At 32.9% G+C, this 18219-nt stretch overlaps 2 protein-coding genes across 5 annotated transcripts in view; one reads left to right on the top strand and one right to left on the bottom strand.

Annotated features, from left to right (window-relative positions):
• The window catches only part of LOC123708781 (sodium bicarbonate cotransporter 3), a 34276-nt gene extending 33530 nt beyond the window's left edge, over positions 1 to 746 (bottom strand). For all 4 annotated transcript variants that reach the window (XM_045659660.1, XM_045659662.1, XM_045659659.1 and 1 more), the window contains exon 1: positions 559 to 746. The gene's annotated coding sequence lies outside the window, so the exon portion shown is untranslated. The remainder of the gene's footprint in view (positions 1 to 558) is intronic.
• Positions 747 to 8704: 7958 nt separating this feature from the next.
• Positions 8705 to 9976, top strand: LOC123708808 (protein Wnt-4-like). Its single transcript, XM_045659708.1, has 2 exons — positions 8705 to 8778; positions 9004 to 9976. Exons 1-2 carry the CDS (start codon positions 8705 to 8707, stop codon positions 9944 to 9946), a joined length of 1017 nt encoding a protein of 338 aa, XP_045515664.1. The 3' UTR covers positions 9947 to 9976.
• The last annotated feature ends 8243 nt before the right edge of the window (positions 9977 to 18219 follow it).

Genomic DNA, 18219 nt, shown 5'->3' on the forward strand with positions numbered 1-18219 from the left:
ATTAAACATTTAAATTGGTGCCTGCCAGGTAGTACCGGTGAGTCCAGATCTGATGCTTTCCTCGCTCAACGAATAAGTATCGCAATATACCAAGGAAATGCCGCCTGCATTAAAGGTACACTGCCACAGGGACCAAACTTTTTATATTGTAAATACTGTATATTTATGTGTTGGAATTAAATATATGACTTTATAATAAATATTTGTAGGGGTTATCGTTGAATATTTTTAGGATTTTGTCACGTGGAAACATAAATATAAAGCATTGTTTTCGTATCCAACGTCTACGCAAAGTTATGCGTTAAAATCATTCGTCTATTCCAGTGTACCATTCTTTAAAATAAATGAATCAATCAAAAAAGGTAACCCTCTTTTTTGATTGATTCATTACAGAATAAAAGGTTGTTTCATTTTGATTCTTTTTGTATACATAATGTATGTTGCAAGTGATACTATATGATAGTGAGTGCTTAGTATACTTATAACATAAACTACAATATGATTAACAAAGAACGAACCCAAAAAAGCGTATAATAATCATAAATTTAAATTACTCACCGCTTCAAACACCTCACAGATTCATCTCGCAACACGCACTACATATATATTAGTGCATTTTCACTTTTTATGTCACCGAACACTTATAAAACCATACAGAATAGATCTCAACAATTACTATAGAGTTTTTCATACAGAATACAAGGCATTACAAGGTTTTTTTGGAGAAGACGTCGTCTCACGGCAGAGATTTGTCTCGATTTAACCGAGGGTTGTTTGTGATGTGTCGCGCATGCGCTATTATGGAGGTGCTATACATGTTTGGTTTGAATGAACGTACCGCTGTACGGATAAAACAATATCTACGTTCCAAATTTAAAATGCGATACGTTTTTCGCATACTAAATACATTTTTACATACTTCTTATTCTCGCCATTTCTAGACTAAAAAAGTAAACACAAATATATTATATATAGATATTACTATTTGTTGAATATACAGATATTAATTAAATTAGCTTTACCCTAAAATCGCAAAGATCCCTATCTATCATCTAAATATTGAATACTTCCTTATGTGAAATGTCCCAGCTCGGTTGAACGCACTCGCAAATTCGACGAGAGGATTCCAGAGGATACAATTGCAAGTACATGATCTGCCAACGGTTTTCATATGTTCTATTTCCATTTTAGCCCATTCAAGTTAGTCTTATATTTTAAATTCTTTATTTTCTGACTTAATGTATTAAATGACGAATGACGTCATTTAAGGTTTTATAAAAGTCGATCTAATACAAAAGATTTAAATATTATGTTTCTGTGTTGTATTTATAATTGCTTAAATTATTTTTTAAAGTTAAAGATTCTATAATTAAATGAAATATAAGTTTGTCGCCGATGTTATCGTTTAGTATTCAAAATTCAAAATATATTAATAGAACATTCTCTTAGGTCGATTCATTCGAATGCTGACCTCCTACAACTCCTATGCATATATCATGACAATTTATTCGGATAGAGGCTAGCCTCTATCTATCTAAAGGTAGTTTTTCGCTCCGTTAGACCGGGAGTCATTGGATAAGCTTTTCAGTAGTTTTGCGACGGAAAGCTTCGCTATTCAAAATGCAGATTATATTAGACAATTTACGTTTTTTTGCACTATGTGTGTGGTAATGTTTCTTTTACGTATAATATATATATATATAATAATTAAAAAATTATATTTACATAGATAACTATAATCCTATTAAATAATTATGATATGGACGGCGTATCATAGTAACATACATTTCGTTATGCAATGAAACTGCCAGAGGGACGAAATTAAAAGACATTTTATTTGTTTCTAATAAATCGGGATTTAACACATTAGTCAAATTTCGTATATCAGTGTATCTACACTTTAAAACTTCCCTGGTTTATGGGCAAAATTATTTATTCAGAGATTCACGTCAATTCGAATGACAAGTAAAGCTCCACGCCTACTCGTTTGAGAGGTAAGATAAACATCGACACGTCTAAAAGTTTCAATCAAATGGTACGTGAAGGAAAGTTCGTTAAATTCTTTGTTCGCGAACGTGTTTTGTTTTAGTATGATTAGTATGAGTGGCTGGTAAGGTGATAAAGTAACTATTTTAGTATACATAATTTACTGTTTATGTATAGATATATCACATATTTTAATACAACTAACTACTACTACAATACAAGCGGAAATAAGTAAATACTAATTATTGGTCGTAGCTGGAACTATATCTAAAGCGTAATTGATGTACATTTTGTTGACCGATTTTATAACTTCAAAGAGTTTTTAATAGGTCGAGATAATTGATATTATTATTTACATAAAAGATTAGGAAAATTTTTGAATTGATAAAAAATCATATGACTATTCATCATCATTATTTTAAAATCTGTCTCGATTTAATAAAAGCCATATCCTTTATTTAGCTAACATGTCAAAAGGGTAATAAAATAAAGCTTTATTATATTATACATACGTTAAAAAGTTAAATAATACGGGTATTATAATGACAAGAATAATTGTGGTGATTAAAAAGGTTCAAAGGTGGTGGACTTTGAACCTTGTTAATCACACTTAAGTATCTATTAATAGATAATTTATTTTAGTTAATCGTAACATGATAATTATTCCCTACCAAGAATTTAAAATGTTTATATTTGTAACTAATGTGATAACTTGCAACGGGTGGTTATCTGTACGTACCTCGAGGGCGTTGCCTGTCTAGTGTCTAGCCAGGTTTTATATCGACCAGATCTGGTCCAGACTCTCGGAGTGCATTTTGATTATATACGTGGTGAAGACACTATACGGAATTGTGTGTTTATCCGTTAACTGTAAGATTTAAATTTAGCGAATTAGTTTTGCTTAGGCATTGTTTCTCGCATTTGTATTAAAGTATTATAATATTATTGTAATGAACGTCAATGCAATATATATATATAGATGTATAACAAATCTAAGTTTTATATTCTACATTTATAATTTGATTTGATTGGAAATATAAGGGCTTAATTATCAATATTATACGGTGAACGGAGAAGTTGTTAATAAATACAAAAAAAATACAACGGGACTCCAATCCTTTACTTTGATTGATTAAAGTTTCTATTCTGATTCAAAGATAATCACATACAATTCTTTCAAATAAAAACATTGTTCAAATGCAAATTTCCTTTTGAAGAGAGTGATCTAAAATATGATGTGTTATCCATATAAATTGAACTGTTCTGATTCTTATACCAATGTATGAAATCAAGTATTTATTAATGGTGTGAAGCCTTTTGACCAGGACCTCTACCCACTCCAAGCTGTGTACTTCCTGAAAAGGGCGTTACACCGCGCTATTCCATGTTTGGGTCACGAAATGGCATCAATTTATAAGATATTATTTGGTGGTTTACTCATTTATTGAAGCATAATACAAGAGAGAATATAGTAAAGTACTCAATAGATTCATTAAAACTTTCCGACTCTAATCTCACGAGCAACTGCATAATGTTGCATCTCTACGGAAGTTTACCATAAATTTTATTTTTGTAACTCAGTCCGATTTTCATGAAACAGTTTTGTTGATTAGAAAAACTATACTCGAAATCTCCCGGTTCAATAAAATAATGCCATATAAATACACAGGCTAAGCATACTCAAATCCTAATTGAAATCCCTTTACGTAAATTAAAAATAAAATATGTGTATTATGGAATATAAGATACAGGTATCACTTATTCCAGACATACCTTCGCTTCGCAATCAAGACAGATGTTGTAGGCCGAGAGAAAAAGCCAGCGAAAAAATCTCTCGAAACTCTTTATAATATCAAATCATCATACAAAATGACTATGGCAAACAAAGATAAAGGAAACCAGAAAGGTTGGAGATGCGGTTCGCTCTTCATTTGTATTAAATTACAAAACTGAACGGAAATCTCACAGTCCAGTCTCCGGAAGCAGCACCTGTTCACAGGCATGACGTATGATCCAGTCATAGATTTACTCAACCGTATTTGAGGGAATTAAAAACATAGTTTACGCAGTTCTACTCCCGGTGAAATATTAAAAAAAAATGCTGGAACTTATGGTGGTAGTAACCTCTTTATAAAAACGCCTAGTGTTTATATTTTATCTTCGTAAAAAATATAGTCACCGCAACGTACTTAGTGGCTTATGAAGTGGGCTTTGCAGACAGGCAGACGATATTTGCATGCTGAATAACGTTATCCGCCTAAACATAACCTAGTTGGCACACCGCCCAGGTTGAACGACCGCAAATCAAGGATGTCACATATCAAAACATTGACCTTTAAATTTTACTCTTACATGTAATGGGGCTTGAGTCAAAATCACTTTTCGACAGGCATGACCCACTAACGCCAAACGAATTTGTATGGAAATTACACGTTATATCACGTGACCGCTTTTATTTTCAAACTCTCTTTCTGTAAGACTTACATACATACTTGTTAAGTTCAACCTATTTCGTACTAACAAAATAACTGTATAGATAATTAACATTGCGGTGTATCTGTACTATTTAACAGTACAATTTGCTTGTATTTTATTTCTGATGTAAATTCTATTTTTAAAATATTGAAATACAAATGTCATATAAAAAATAATAATAATGGCGGTACAACCTTTTTAGGTCTGGGCGAGTTTCTGTATCTGTTTCATGATCATTTCTTAATTTAATAGGCAAGTAGGTGATAGGCCTTCTGTACGCATGCAAGTCGATTTCATCACGATTTTTACCGTTTGAGCGAATGTTAAAATGCATAAAAAGAACATAGAAAGAACTTTCTCTCTAATGGACTACCATTGGTGTACAGCCAGCACTGCTCTAATATTATATATATATATATATATATATATATATTAAATATATTTATGTACGTCTTTAACAAAGGAGGGTTGCAACCCTTGTCGGTGTAACTTTGTCATTTCCGTTTGACAGTTGGTTGTAAGTTTATTATCTATTGGATATGATTGAACTTTCTTTTGGTTGCTGGGAAACTAAGATCTATGACTGTTTGTATTACCAAAAAATGCATTATAGTATGCGGACCGACCAAGCCATGCTTTAATAGATATTCTTGTTTTTCTTTCGTTGATGGTAATGTTATCAAATAATATAAAATAAACAATTTCTGAAAAGCCAAACCCTTTTTACAAAATATTTCAAACTTTGAAAATATATCCTAACACATTCTAAAATACTAAAAGTAAAGTCATATATAATTTTTTTTCTTATTATGGCAATAGTTTTAACTTTATGCCAGTTTGAAGTAAAAGGTTGAAAAACTACTCGCGAGAAAAAATAAATAAAGACATCAAAACTAAACAAAGGGATAAGCTAGTTAAAAACATATTTAATTTAATGTTTTATTCGAAGCACAAAGTTCAAAGACTACGGAGTATCTATATAAACTTTTTTGTTTCATTTCGGTCGATAGTCTGTGGACTTTCTATAAGTAGATAATTGGCGCGCAATCTTTTTTAAATCCGTAGCATAAAGCTTTGTGAAAAAAAGGAAATTTAAGTTAGATCTGTTGACAATGGCGCTTTTAACGAAGGGTTTGTTTCATTGTATCAAAATAAACATGTCGGTCTGAGAGTCATCATTGGACACATTTGCAATTTCAATATTTACATGCAACAAAGAAGTATGAAGGTAATGGATGTGTGATATTGTATGAGTCACAAATGAATGCATGTGAGTACAGATATATTTTAAAGTAATAGAATAAGTATCTATCCCTTTGATATTGTTTAAAAACCTTATAGAATTAAAATAGTTTAGGAGGAAAGGTATAAGATCCCTGAATACTCGATCCGTATTTTTTTAACAAAATGAATTCTGTTATAATTTTCGCGTAATTAAGGTCTAATATGTAACAACAATAATTATGAGGTTTTGAAGAACTCTTAAGTATATTCTTTTGAGTCCTTCAAAACCTGTCTTCCTATCCAGGGTCAAATGGACAGGGGGCTCATCTGATGTTAAGTGATACCGCGGAGCATGGATATTCTTAATGCTAGAGGGCTCAAGAGTGCGTTGCTGGCATTTTAAGAATTCATACGTCCTTTTTATTGAAGGACCCTAAGTCAAATTAGTTCAGAAATACTTAGGTGGCACCTGCTTTCAGATAGCGGTGTTGCGCGGCAAAAACGCTCAGTTGTGGAACGACGGACGTCGAGGCTTAGTTAATAACACAATGCGTAAACCCTGAGTACTCGAATTGATCACCGGAAAACCAAAGTCTATTTGATATTACTTGACTAGAATTTAAAAAAATACTATTATAACAACCACATTAATTTACGTATAAAATATCCTTTAATTTCCTACTAAAATGAGAAATAATTATGATTTATCATAATACAAAACTTTGTATTATTTATAATATAAAGTTTGTTACTTTTTATATATATGATAAGATATATTAAGTTAAAAAATCAGTAAAATCCCTATCCTTCCTACATTCCTTGTGGACTGGGATTGATATATATATACATATATAGATATGTATAGAATAGATAAAGATATATTTTATATGTAGTTTAAGTATAGAGTACAAATTTTTCCATACAATACATTTTTATTACATTTATTGAATCTAAATATATGATTCATAGTGGTAATCTGTGGAACGGTTAAAATGGCGCGGGTCGATAACTGATCGGCGTGCCCACGTGCCCAGCGATTGGGTAAAAATAACTGCCTAAAGAATTACTGGTAATACAATTTTAGGTAATCGTATACTAGGTTTAATTTCCTAAAGTGTGACAACGTGAGGTCAATGTGTGACATATCTGCTTACATACTAATGACGCATTTGTTTAATCGTTATCTGAAGACTAGTAGGTGATCAGCTTTTCGTGGCAAATATCATTGATTACTTCAGGAAGTTTTCCTTCACCGTACGGATAAGTGTTAATTGCGCATTTGTAAAATACATATTGGTGCACAGCCACGCATCACACACACACATAATAAAAGTCTTTAAAATGCCGAAAGTATAATAAGTATTTAAGCCATCAAATTAGTGATGTAATCGTTTATATTGGATAGGCATTTATCCTTATAGGTGTTCATAGTTAAGAACTTGAATATCCTTTAAAGTTGAGATCTTACAATCTGAGTTAAATTATACAGCTTCATTAATACATTGGGACTGTACGTGAAGAAGGGATCGATAAGTTCGAACATTAGAAACATTGCTAATAAAAACATTATATGAATTTCAATTTTAGGACTCTTTGGTAAACTAATGTATTCTATAACATTCATTTGTCATTTGTTTTTGCAGCAGCGCCCTCGAAGCAGGATCCACCTTCACCACGACAATGCTTCAGCGCACTCCACAATACGGACTGTTGAATATTTGACTATGGCAGGTGTTGAGATAATGAGTCATCCGCCATACAGTCTTGACCTGGCGCGCTGCGACTTTCATTTTTTCTCAAGATCTAAAGATAAAATTCGAGGTATTCACTTTACGAGGCCTGAAGATGCGGTGAAAGCGTACGAAAATGTCATAGAAGAGACCCCTAAGGAAGATTGGGACCGTGTTTTTTACTGGTTCCATCGAATGCGACGATGTATAGAGAGAAATGGCGATTACTTCGAAAATAAATAAAACAATAGTATCGGCAACTTTCTACATTAGGCCGTTTTTTATTTTCTGAACACTTGCAGAGTTGCCTAAGTATTAAAGAATGTTTTAATTATAATGCCTTACCTATATATGTATTAATGTTATAATAATAAATTAATATTGCATATAAAAATATATTTTTTAAATATTTAACATAATTTTCCTATAATAACACCTAATTTTCAATATGCTCACGATTAATTTGAGTAGGTACTTTTAAATTAAATGTCGCTCGACAATTATTATACATTATTGTATTAAGCGATCGGAAACCTTGATTTTTGTTCAGTTCTATTGCTTCTGAATTTAATACGTTTAGAAAATTGTAGTATTGATTTAATCACGTTGCGTGTTATGTGAAATTCAATTAAAAGTTTAGAAAAGTATGGAAACCATTTTGCCTATAGAGAATAGCGCTGGTCAGTAAAAGCCGACTAATAAAATCATCTGTTCTTTAATTTAATTAAAAGCAGATCAAGACAGGGTCACCTAATCAAATAAGTGTTTTATTTGTTTGAATCCATTAAAAATACTATTTATGATAACACATCTGGTTAGAGGGATAAAACGCCCGCTGCGAAGCGAAGACAACGTAACCGACGTGAAAATTACGAATTTCAGGTAAACAAAATCACTCAAATTGAAAAGATTTTGGATGAAAATGAAAGGTTTCGACTCTAAATTGAACTGCCAGGGAAATGCCATGCAACTATTGACTAATACTACTATATTAATACATGCCAAACCAACGCATGCGTGAGACAAGCACGCACCACAGATTCATACATAATTTCTCACTTCTCATATAACTATATGTAACTATTATATAACAGGAAAGGTGATATTTAAATATTACATCGTTATCCGTCATACTTAACTAATGTATGTACTTAATGATTTCCAAGTTTACAAAGCCTTTTTTGGAGGTGCCCTCCCCATAAGTCGGTTACACCTTTGTCTTCCTATGAGTTCATTGCTATTCGCTTACAAGAACGGTATCATTCATAGTATAATCATGATTGGCAATCATGTTAACATCTAGTGTTATTACTGTGTTGGTGTATTGCACGGTATCTGGTTTTGCCTTACGGAATGTGGAAGGGTGAGTATCATTTTCCCTACTTACAAATCAAAATTATATTTGTAGCGTTATCTGACTCTTAAATGTTCCTTAAAAATCTATATAAAAATATGCCGTTACCTAGCATTTTCCATTCTCTAGGGATGACTAAATCCTAATGTAACTAGCATTTAAGTACGTGAACTTGTCGGGTTTTGTTTACTCGAAATTCAACTTTGCAACATAAACTTCAAATTGATATTTCAGAACAAAGCCGGTCTTGCAGAAAACAATTGAAGCCCTATTCATAGACAGAACTGAAACAATCTATCCGGGTACTTGCAAAGTTTTCGTTTCATCAATGAAACAGGCGAAAATGTGTAAGAAAGAACCTAGCTTGCCAAAAATTATCCAGAGTGCCAGGAATCAAGCAATTAAAGCTTGCAACGACACATTTCAATTCGATCGATGGAATTGCTCCCTATACTTCAATAAGCCGAGTAAGAGTATTTTTAAGAAGATTTATAGGGAAACTGCATTTGTATACGCTTTGATGTCAGCTTCTATGACTCATGGTATATCCAGAGGATGTGCTTCAGGAGAACTAGCCCGCTGCTCCTGTTTGGGACGTTCCAAAAACTCCTCCTGGGAAACGAAAGACTGTGGCGATGATTTTAAATACGGAAAGCGGTTAACTAAAAACTTTTTTGACATTAAACACGCTGGGACCGATCAAATTGGGGAAATTCTCAAACAGGATGTTAATATCGGTATGGATTCTATAGGGGAGCAATTGAAGGAAGTCTGCAAGTGCCATGGCTTCTCTGGTTCGTGCACAACGAAGACGTGCTGGAGGAGACTCGGTCCTTTTAACTCAGCTATGGGGTTGTTGAAGAAGCATTACCATCACGCTGTTAAGAAGAAGTTTGTCAATTTCACAACTAAACGCGCCATTACGCCAAAGGTTAGGAGAAAGATGCAGAAGGAAAGAAAGAACTTAGTGTATTTGCAAAAGACTCCAAATCTCTGTGTTAGTACAAAGGGCAGGGTCTGTAAAGACAGACATAATTGTGCAACCTTGTGCTGTGGGCGAGGGTATAGCATAGCTAAGAAATTAGTGAGCACTAAATGTAAATGTAAGATGGTGGACTGTTGTGCCGTCAAATGTGATACGTGCGTTGAAGAGATAGAGACTTTTAGGTGTAAATAACTATTTAATATTATCGCTCTTTATAACAAGTAACATAGGCCCAAAGTCGCGAATTAACAAAATACCATAGATTATAAAATATGATAATTTTTAATCGGCATAGAAGGAACCATACGTGAAGGAATCTATTGTTGTAAGATCTTTGACAGTCTGTGATATCTAAGATAAGTTATTTAGAAAATGAAGAATCGATCGTTTAAGCGCACTTAAATGCCGTTTATGACTAACACATTTTACTGACCTATTTAGACGATGTTTTTAACGTAACATTCCGTTCTAATTGTATTGTGTTAAATTATTTGAGAACGTTTAATATTATATTAAACGTTCTCAAATAATTAACACAATAACATTCCGTTCTAATTGTATTGTGTTAAATTATTTGAGAACGTTTAATATAATATTAAACTACATGTTTGCTAAAGCGCCATCTATTGTAAATTTGTTTTACTTCTTCCCAAGATGCTATCACCATGCTGTTTGTTGCTTTTCGTTTCGTTGCTCAGTTTCTGAAAGTATTTTACGGTATATCTAGATGGCGCTATTTCAAATTTTGGTCTTGCAATTTTGCCGATAATATAAACCAATTATGTACTTTTATAATGTAATAAAAAAATATTTATATATTAATGAAATAATATTATTATAATATTATATATATATGTATTAGAAATTTTGTATTTTACATATAATATAGTAACGAGGCCATATATGTAATCAACTGAAAAGGTATGTATTATATAAAGTATTCTTATTTTTTTATAAATATGTAAAAAATTCAATCATTTATATTTAGCAATTGTATCATGAGGGCATCACACGCGCGGTAAAGGTCTATGACATGGGCAAGGTTTTGGCGCCATTTGTACGTTTTGTCATGACAATCTCCCTTGTCAACTATATAATAGTGATTCTAAATGGAGTACGTAGGAGTGAAGTGTATTTTGTTGAGAATACAATTTTAATTGAACTGTCTTAATTTTATTAAAAAGTCCAAAACTTTAATAATCATTATTCCTCGTAGTTTAGTTCAGGCAGGCCACAACCAGGCATGTACAAGGCAGGCTACAAGCATTTTAAGGTTAAACGGTGAATTGATTTATTTGCACGATTTGACTTTGACTGAAACCAAAGCATATAATGGAGGCTTTTCTGTTGGATGGCTCAATAATCGCATCCGCAAACAATTTAAATGAATCATCCAGACCACCTAATTTAAAAGGGCCATAACAACTAATGAATATCACGGCAAGTGTATTACTAGCCTAAAGACCTCAACATTATTATTATGACGCCTATAATTGACCCATAAACCATTAAGGCTGACCACAAATTGTGGTTTGTTTTCGATGCCAACGCAGATAATTATAGCGTTATTATTAAAAAGTGAAAAACAGCAGCTTCGAGATTTATTTATTAAAGCCTTAGAGAAGCGTTACTATTGGTAGGTTGTTAAATTCGAATTCGATTCGTAAATAGTACTGGTGAAAGCTTGCTTAATAAGAAATATTAATTTGCTTTGGGAAGTCCATGTTTATTGCAAAGCAATAAGTAAGTCTTTTTTTAGGTTTTATTAATGTTCAGCATTTCATGAAACTTAACAAAGATGTTATTATTAATTTTTTACTACACAGATAAAGTATTTACAATATTCTTAACCTACAGAGTAATAATAATAATTAAATATTGATAAATAGAAAATTCAAACAAATTTCTTCGCTGTATTGCTATACTTATTAAAGAAAATTTACCGTTTGATGATATTTATATGATGGTATATACCACGGAAGCGCATTTTGTCATTCACAACTTAAGTAGGTATACATATTTCGATAATGGGAACGATATAGGAAATATACGAATATGCCAAATTGAACTAGATTTTTTACAGCAGAATTATCATTACTTATCTACTAATATTTGTATCCTAGAAATAATCCATAAAAATAAACAATATAAAGAAATTTATCGGATCCATTTCCACTATAGTAACAATAATAGTCAATAGTAAATAATGGTAACACTTCTTTACTAATTTTCTTCTAAAAAATGTATTATGAATAAACCCTTAATCATTAGAACACTTTCGAGTTTTCGTAGTAGTAAATATAGTCGGCGTTCGAGACAATGACTATAAAAATTATGTTATCTGACCAATTACAGACTATTAAACAAAAGATTTTATAACTTAATGTAGTTCTTTCTCACTGTTATTTAAATGACCAGACACATTTTTTATTTACTTTTATTATTTGCTACCTAGAATGCCAAGTTAAAAGTAAAAGGCAGAAAACATTTTTATTATACGCAGTTTGGAAAATAACTGGTTGATATATTTTGTTTCTTAAACATCCACTTTTAAACGTATGAATAAAAGTCATGTTAAATCGTAAAAGCATAGTTCTTGTGCTTAACGCATGGCCTTGTTAATGTTAATAAAACATATAATTCTTGATAGATTTACTCTATTTTCTTACTTAACTTGGTTAATTATAACCTATTATAACTAATAACCGGCCCTTATAATAATTAATCTTATCCTATTTCAGTTAAAATTAATTAACACCCATATTGGGTAAAGCCCGCTTCCAAAGAAACCCATTTATTTCGATCTTGTGTTATTTGGCTGCAGTTTGAAAAAATACATGAAGATAAACAATGGCGATCAGTTAAGGGTATGTACGCTATAGAAATTGAAAGCTCGGTACATGGTTTAAAGAAAAATGATTATCTTATAATATATCAGAATCCGTCGGTAAAGGCATTTACCACGCGTTAAGATAACATTCCTTCACTCGCTCGCTACTCGATTGCTGGTCGAATAAAAAATCGATAGTCCACTGAACGGAAATCAAATGTCGCTATAGATTATTAATGTTCGTATAAACCGATGAAGTTGTCGATACGGTGCACGAAAACGTTAACAAAAAACGATTAAAATTTAAACTACTTGTTGTTTTGTCCATCCGTCCAAGTCGCGCTTAATTAATTATTTTAAATGCGATATTATGCATATCGCATCACACGCGTCGATTACTATGGAATTTAACTTTTGTGAACAGATTTTTTCATTGTTATATTCGGAAAATTTTACGAATTTTATATCATAAGGAAATTGTGTAATACATGCATAAGTCATGTCATTTGGTTATACGAAATCATCGTTAAGGGCCGAAGAAATTCGAATATAAATAGCCGTCAAAAGCTCGTAGTTTCAACCGATACCATAATGGACAAAAAAAGCTTCCTTTCTAAATCCATTTTTATTTATTACTAAAAAGGCATTACTAATAATACAAAATTACCACCCACAAGTTTCTTAAACAGTACAACATAACCCAAGGTAATTTGTTAAAATTATGAATACAGCGCAATTTCAAATTCAAGTAGGTACTTACTTTCAGGATTTAAGGACAATATGGTATTCTGTCGTTTAGTATAACAATGAGTTAACAGTTGAAATCACAGCTATAGAGAATTAGGGTTTAAACTGACGCGTTGAGATTTCTTCAGTAGTCTAAAGATTTGGGATCGTTTACGAAGCCAGCGGAACGGAAAATTAGCACACGAGAGGGTTTAATAACTTAAAATGTACAAATTATATTGCTTCTTGGAAGTACAAGGATCGCTTTCGATGTAAAATAGATGGTTCAACTCACGCAATTGAAGATGGTAAATCTTATTTCATGGACTTTTGAATGACGTTTTATGCTTTGCTTAAACAAACTAGAGTAATTTCTCTAGAGTAGTAACTTGTAATTTAATAAATACAATTTTTTGTAGTATGGAAATGTGTCATTAGTAGTTTTCAAAAATCACTTGGTCAAACTTGGTCTTTAAAAAATACAAGCGCACCGCAGCGCGATTACGCTTTCTAACTGCAAAAGTGCCTCAACTTGTTTTTTTTTAATACAGTGGCGTACAACGCCAATAATAATTTGTCTAATATGTCTTTAGTTATATAAAAAAGCATAGAAACATTATTGTGCTACATTATTGAAACATATGAATGCCTTTTGGATCCAATTTCAAATACATATACAGTATGTATATTCTTTATTAAAAATGCTGTGTATTTAATTGTCAGTATCAGCTGTCATCTGCCACGAAAAGATCACAATTTTGAAGCTGAATTATCGCAAGAATCTCAGGTTTAATGGACATTAGACCCAAAAATGTGTTTCACTTGTAGTCATTAAGTTAGCTTGGTAATAAGCTTGAGCACTCATAGTTGATTTTCAATATTTTATATATAATAATTACGGCTCGTTTTAAGATGTATATTGTAAATAATACAAGCCTCTAAAAACCGTACATTCAAAGCAAAACTATTTCGCACTTCTTCGTTCTGACCCGATTGCTCACTTACCTGCATTGACACAATAGTAGTTTTGTTAATACATTTACAGTTATACCTTTTTCATAGTTCGCGAAGCGTGTTATTTGGATAAGGTTATTCATGGCTTTAGCGCCAGTATTTAAATAGGTGTATGTATGGAAATAATTTTTAAACCATGTAGATCAGGGACAGGGGCTTCGGTCGCTTTGTAATGTATTGAATAAAAACGTTTATGTACAGAGTCTTAAAAAATAGATGGTAACTTTCAACTTAAATATATTTATAATTATGTTAAGGTATAGTAAAGTATGTGTGTATGTCTGTAATAATTACATAACTCAACCTTATTGTTGTTTGGAGCACGTAAAGTTTCTGTAGTACTAAAATTGATATTTTGCCCTACATTAAATATTATACTTTTTTTCAATTTTAAATAAGACATGTTGTTCATACAAGCCCCTTACTAAAGGATACTTATTCAAACAAATGATGTACTCATTCATCTCTTTCAAGATTTTGATTGTGTTTGAGACGTGTAGATACGTAATTAAACTTATTTTTAAGTAAGGTTTTTTTTAACAAAATACATATATAGTATTTACAATTTTTTGAAATTTCCTCGCTGTACTGTGATACTTATTCGTTGTTACATTAGTAAAATAATTTTTGTACATCAAATTGCAAGATAAAAAATATTAAATAGACACATATATCTGCTGGCTAACATTGAGTCATTCAACGTTATGACTAATAGAAGGGTTCGAATGAAGAGATTATAAAACTGGTACTTCATTCCTGATTATCAACGCGTCTCAACTGAATCTTAATTAAATAATCCGAAAGCGGGTATCAATGTAACACTAACACTGTTAAAATAAACATCTCATTAGTCATATAACAAATTAATTTTAATATACCAGAGGAAATAGCTTTGTATCAGAATTTAAAACTATTTATTGTGCACCTGGACCTTGGAGCACTGGTGAAATCAGTCTACCATCTTCCTAGTAGGAGTGCCATGTGGTTGCTTTCGAGATTTAGCCAAATGGGCAGGCAAGACCCGGGTAGTACCACTGTCTCACTGGCATGAAGATATGCAATAAGTTCATTTAATGGAACTGGCGTCTCGTGCAGTGAAAAAGTCATACTTTAAGGTGCAGCTAACAGGGGCGATAGTCAAACGCTTGCATTTATTGACCGATATATCTATCGCCTGGCTGTTCGTAGATAGTGACCACCCGGGATCTAAGCGGGATTATGTAGGTCTCATCGCGAAACTGTCGAAACTTACCGACTTATTGAGCACATCCAAATGGCTACAGATTTACTGCTCGAAAAGGTGCCGTCTGCCGGTCTTGGTGACATTGTCAGAACTCAGCTACGTGGAGAGTTACACAGGGGTCGACTAAATGTAGTTCAATTTAACCCAAAGAAGATACAAATTTGCGCGTTTTCGCTAATAAATACTTTTTGTCGGTACTCCTATCTTTTGTCCTCCTGTCAGCAGCGGAATACTATCTGTTGACATATCGAACGAAGTTCCATTTCGCGGTAATGAGGAAGCGAAAACTAAATTAGCCCCCAAAAAGCTTAGTGAGCTCAGCAAGATGTGGGGTTTCTCTGCATCTTCTTCCGAATTTACCATGGAGAATGTTCAAAGGAGTTGGTTGGATTTATACCTGCAGATGTGTTACATCATCATCCGTCGTCGAGGCAGAATACGAAATTCCTGTGGCAGTAACTGCCACGAAACTGAATTTCGTATGCCACGAAGGAACCAACTACCTTCCCACTGAAGTATTGTGTCCATATAGCGGCGGGCAGCGTTATCACTTAACATCAGAAGAGCCTGCTTGGTTACCCTCTGATCTAAAAAAATAAAAGTGAGACAGTGAAAGTATAAAAATAACTTTCTGCAATGATTGTGTAATCTTACAAACGTAAGATATCATTCGAGTTTTATAAGGGACTGGTTAAAGTACCTATAGCCGATGTGCCTGTCTGGTGGATGAACCACTTTAATGAGATTTATCGCGTGAGAGGTATGTCAAGATTTTGGCGGGTCGTAGTAGCGTGGTCTCCCTACTCCTTCGGTAAAGTGGGGGTGTAAAAATATACACAATATCTCTGATTCTCGCAACGCTTACTATCTATAAGTTCGTATTTCGTTCGTATCTCGCCCGTTCACCCCTAAAATAACATAATTGTATTTATAAAATTTAAATCATTCAATGATTACGTTGGTAAGTATTTCGTTATGTTAAACTCTACCTGTGTTCAGATGTGGTTTCGTTGTACTCTCTACGCCCGACTAGAAAAATTGGAATCTTTCCTCTCCTCTCATGAAAAACACTTAACGGGAAGGAGTAATATTGATGTTACATACACTACTTACTAGTACTAGAAAGTAGTACTGACTTAAGTGACGTGAGCTTATCCATACTGTAAAATAATATAAAGCAGTTCGCAGTGTTGGCCTAGTGGCTTCAGCGTGCGACTCTCATTCCCGAGGTCGTAGTTTCGATGCCCGGCTGTGCACCAATGGATTTTCTTTCCACATTTAACATTCGTTCAAACGGTGAAGGTAAACATCGTGAGGAAACCGGCTTGCCTTAGACCCAAAAAGTGGACGGCGTGCGTCAGGCACAGAAGGCTGATCACCGACTTGCCTATTAGATTAACAAATGATCATGAAACAGATACAGAAATCTAAGGCGAAGACCTAAAAAGGTTGTAGCGCCATTGTTTTCTTTTTTTAATAATTTAAAACACATTTTACACTCAATATTATATTCCTACTTAATAATGTATGGCAATTTCAATGTATTATTTAACACGTCGTCTCGTCGCTGGCAACCTGGGTCCTTGTTGACTACGGTGTAAGAGAAAGGATGTTTACTCCTTAATAAAAGGAATAAATCACTCTTGTAACGCTTTTAAATACGAATTGGTGTCTCTTTTTAGCATTGCGTATACACAATTTGACGGAAAAAGACGAGTGTTTACTTAAGAACAGCGTAGACTAGCATTTCACAACGTGGGCCTCACCTTGAAAATTTATTAAAATTATTTGGAGTTAGAAATTAATTTTGTTTATCATATGTTTTAGTTACTGTAGGTGTATCGTTAACCATTTCCTAATCAACCGGAATAATATGATAAGTGTCATTTGTCGTTCTTTAATTTAAGTTGCGTATGTTGAATAGTTTAATTAATATTAAATTTAATTAAATTAAAATGAAAGAATTTTAGTAAGGCTAAGTTGGTGCAAGGCACAAAAAATATTGTGAAACACTGGTGTAGACTTTTTTAGTTTATATACATAAGGTATAATCTTTAAATAATATGTTACATAACGACGCTATTAAAAAAATACCAATATCAACCATAATTTAGTTTAAACATATTTTTACAAAGTAATCTAATTTTTGTACGTTTTTGTCCATTTATTAGATTTCTAAAATCCAAATTGAAACGAAGTCAATAGGTTTTAAGTTAATTTGAAAAAAAATGAGCTAAGAATCGTGCAATTACTAGAAGCGTCAATTTCCGATCAACATAAACCAAAGTTGGACGTTTTCGGGCATTTTTCTATGGAACAACGGGCAGGATTTTCATCTAATGTTAAGTACTACTGCCGCCCATAGCCACTCACATTGCCGGCATTTTAAGACGTACGTTTGGGTACGCTCTTTTCATGAAGGACCCTAAGTCGTTTTGTGTCAGAAATACATTGCTAGGCAGCTAATGCCACTGTAGTGGTGGTGCACGTCAAAAACTCGCTTAAAAAACGCTCAATTGTCAAACGACGGACGTCGCGGTGATACGGGTGGAATTTCGTATTCAGCTTCGATGTCCCAAGATGAAGCTCAGCTACTGGCATTATACATTGATAATTCCTTTATCAAATATTTGCGGGATGGAACTCCATTTA

The sequence above is a fragment of the Pieris brassicae genome, chromosome 4 (genome assembly GCF_905147105.1).
Source record: "Pieris brassicae chromosome 4, ilPieBrab1.1, whole genome shotgun sequence".
Classification (NCBI taxonomy): Eukaryota; Metazoa; Arthropoda; class Insecta; order Lepidoptera; family Pieridae; genus Pieris; species Pieris brassicae.

Coding starts and splice junctions, on each gene's coding strand:
- LOC123708808 (XM_045659708.1), top strand. CDS start 8,705: ATGTTAACATCTAGTGTTATTACTGTGTTGGTGTATTGCACGGTATCT. Junction 8,779..9,003: donor GCCTTACGGAATGTGGAAGG/GTGAGTATCATT, acceptor TTGATATTTCAG/AACAAAGCCGGTCTTGCAGA.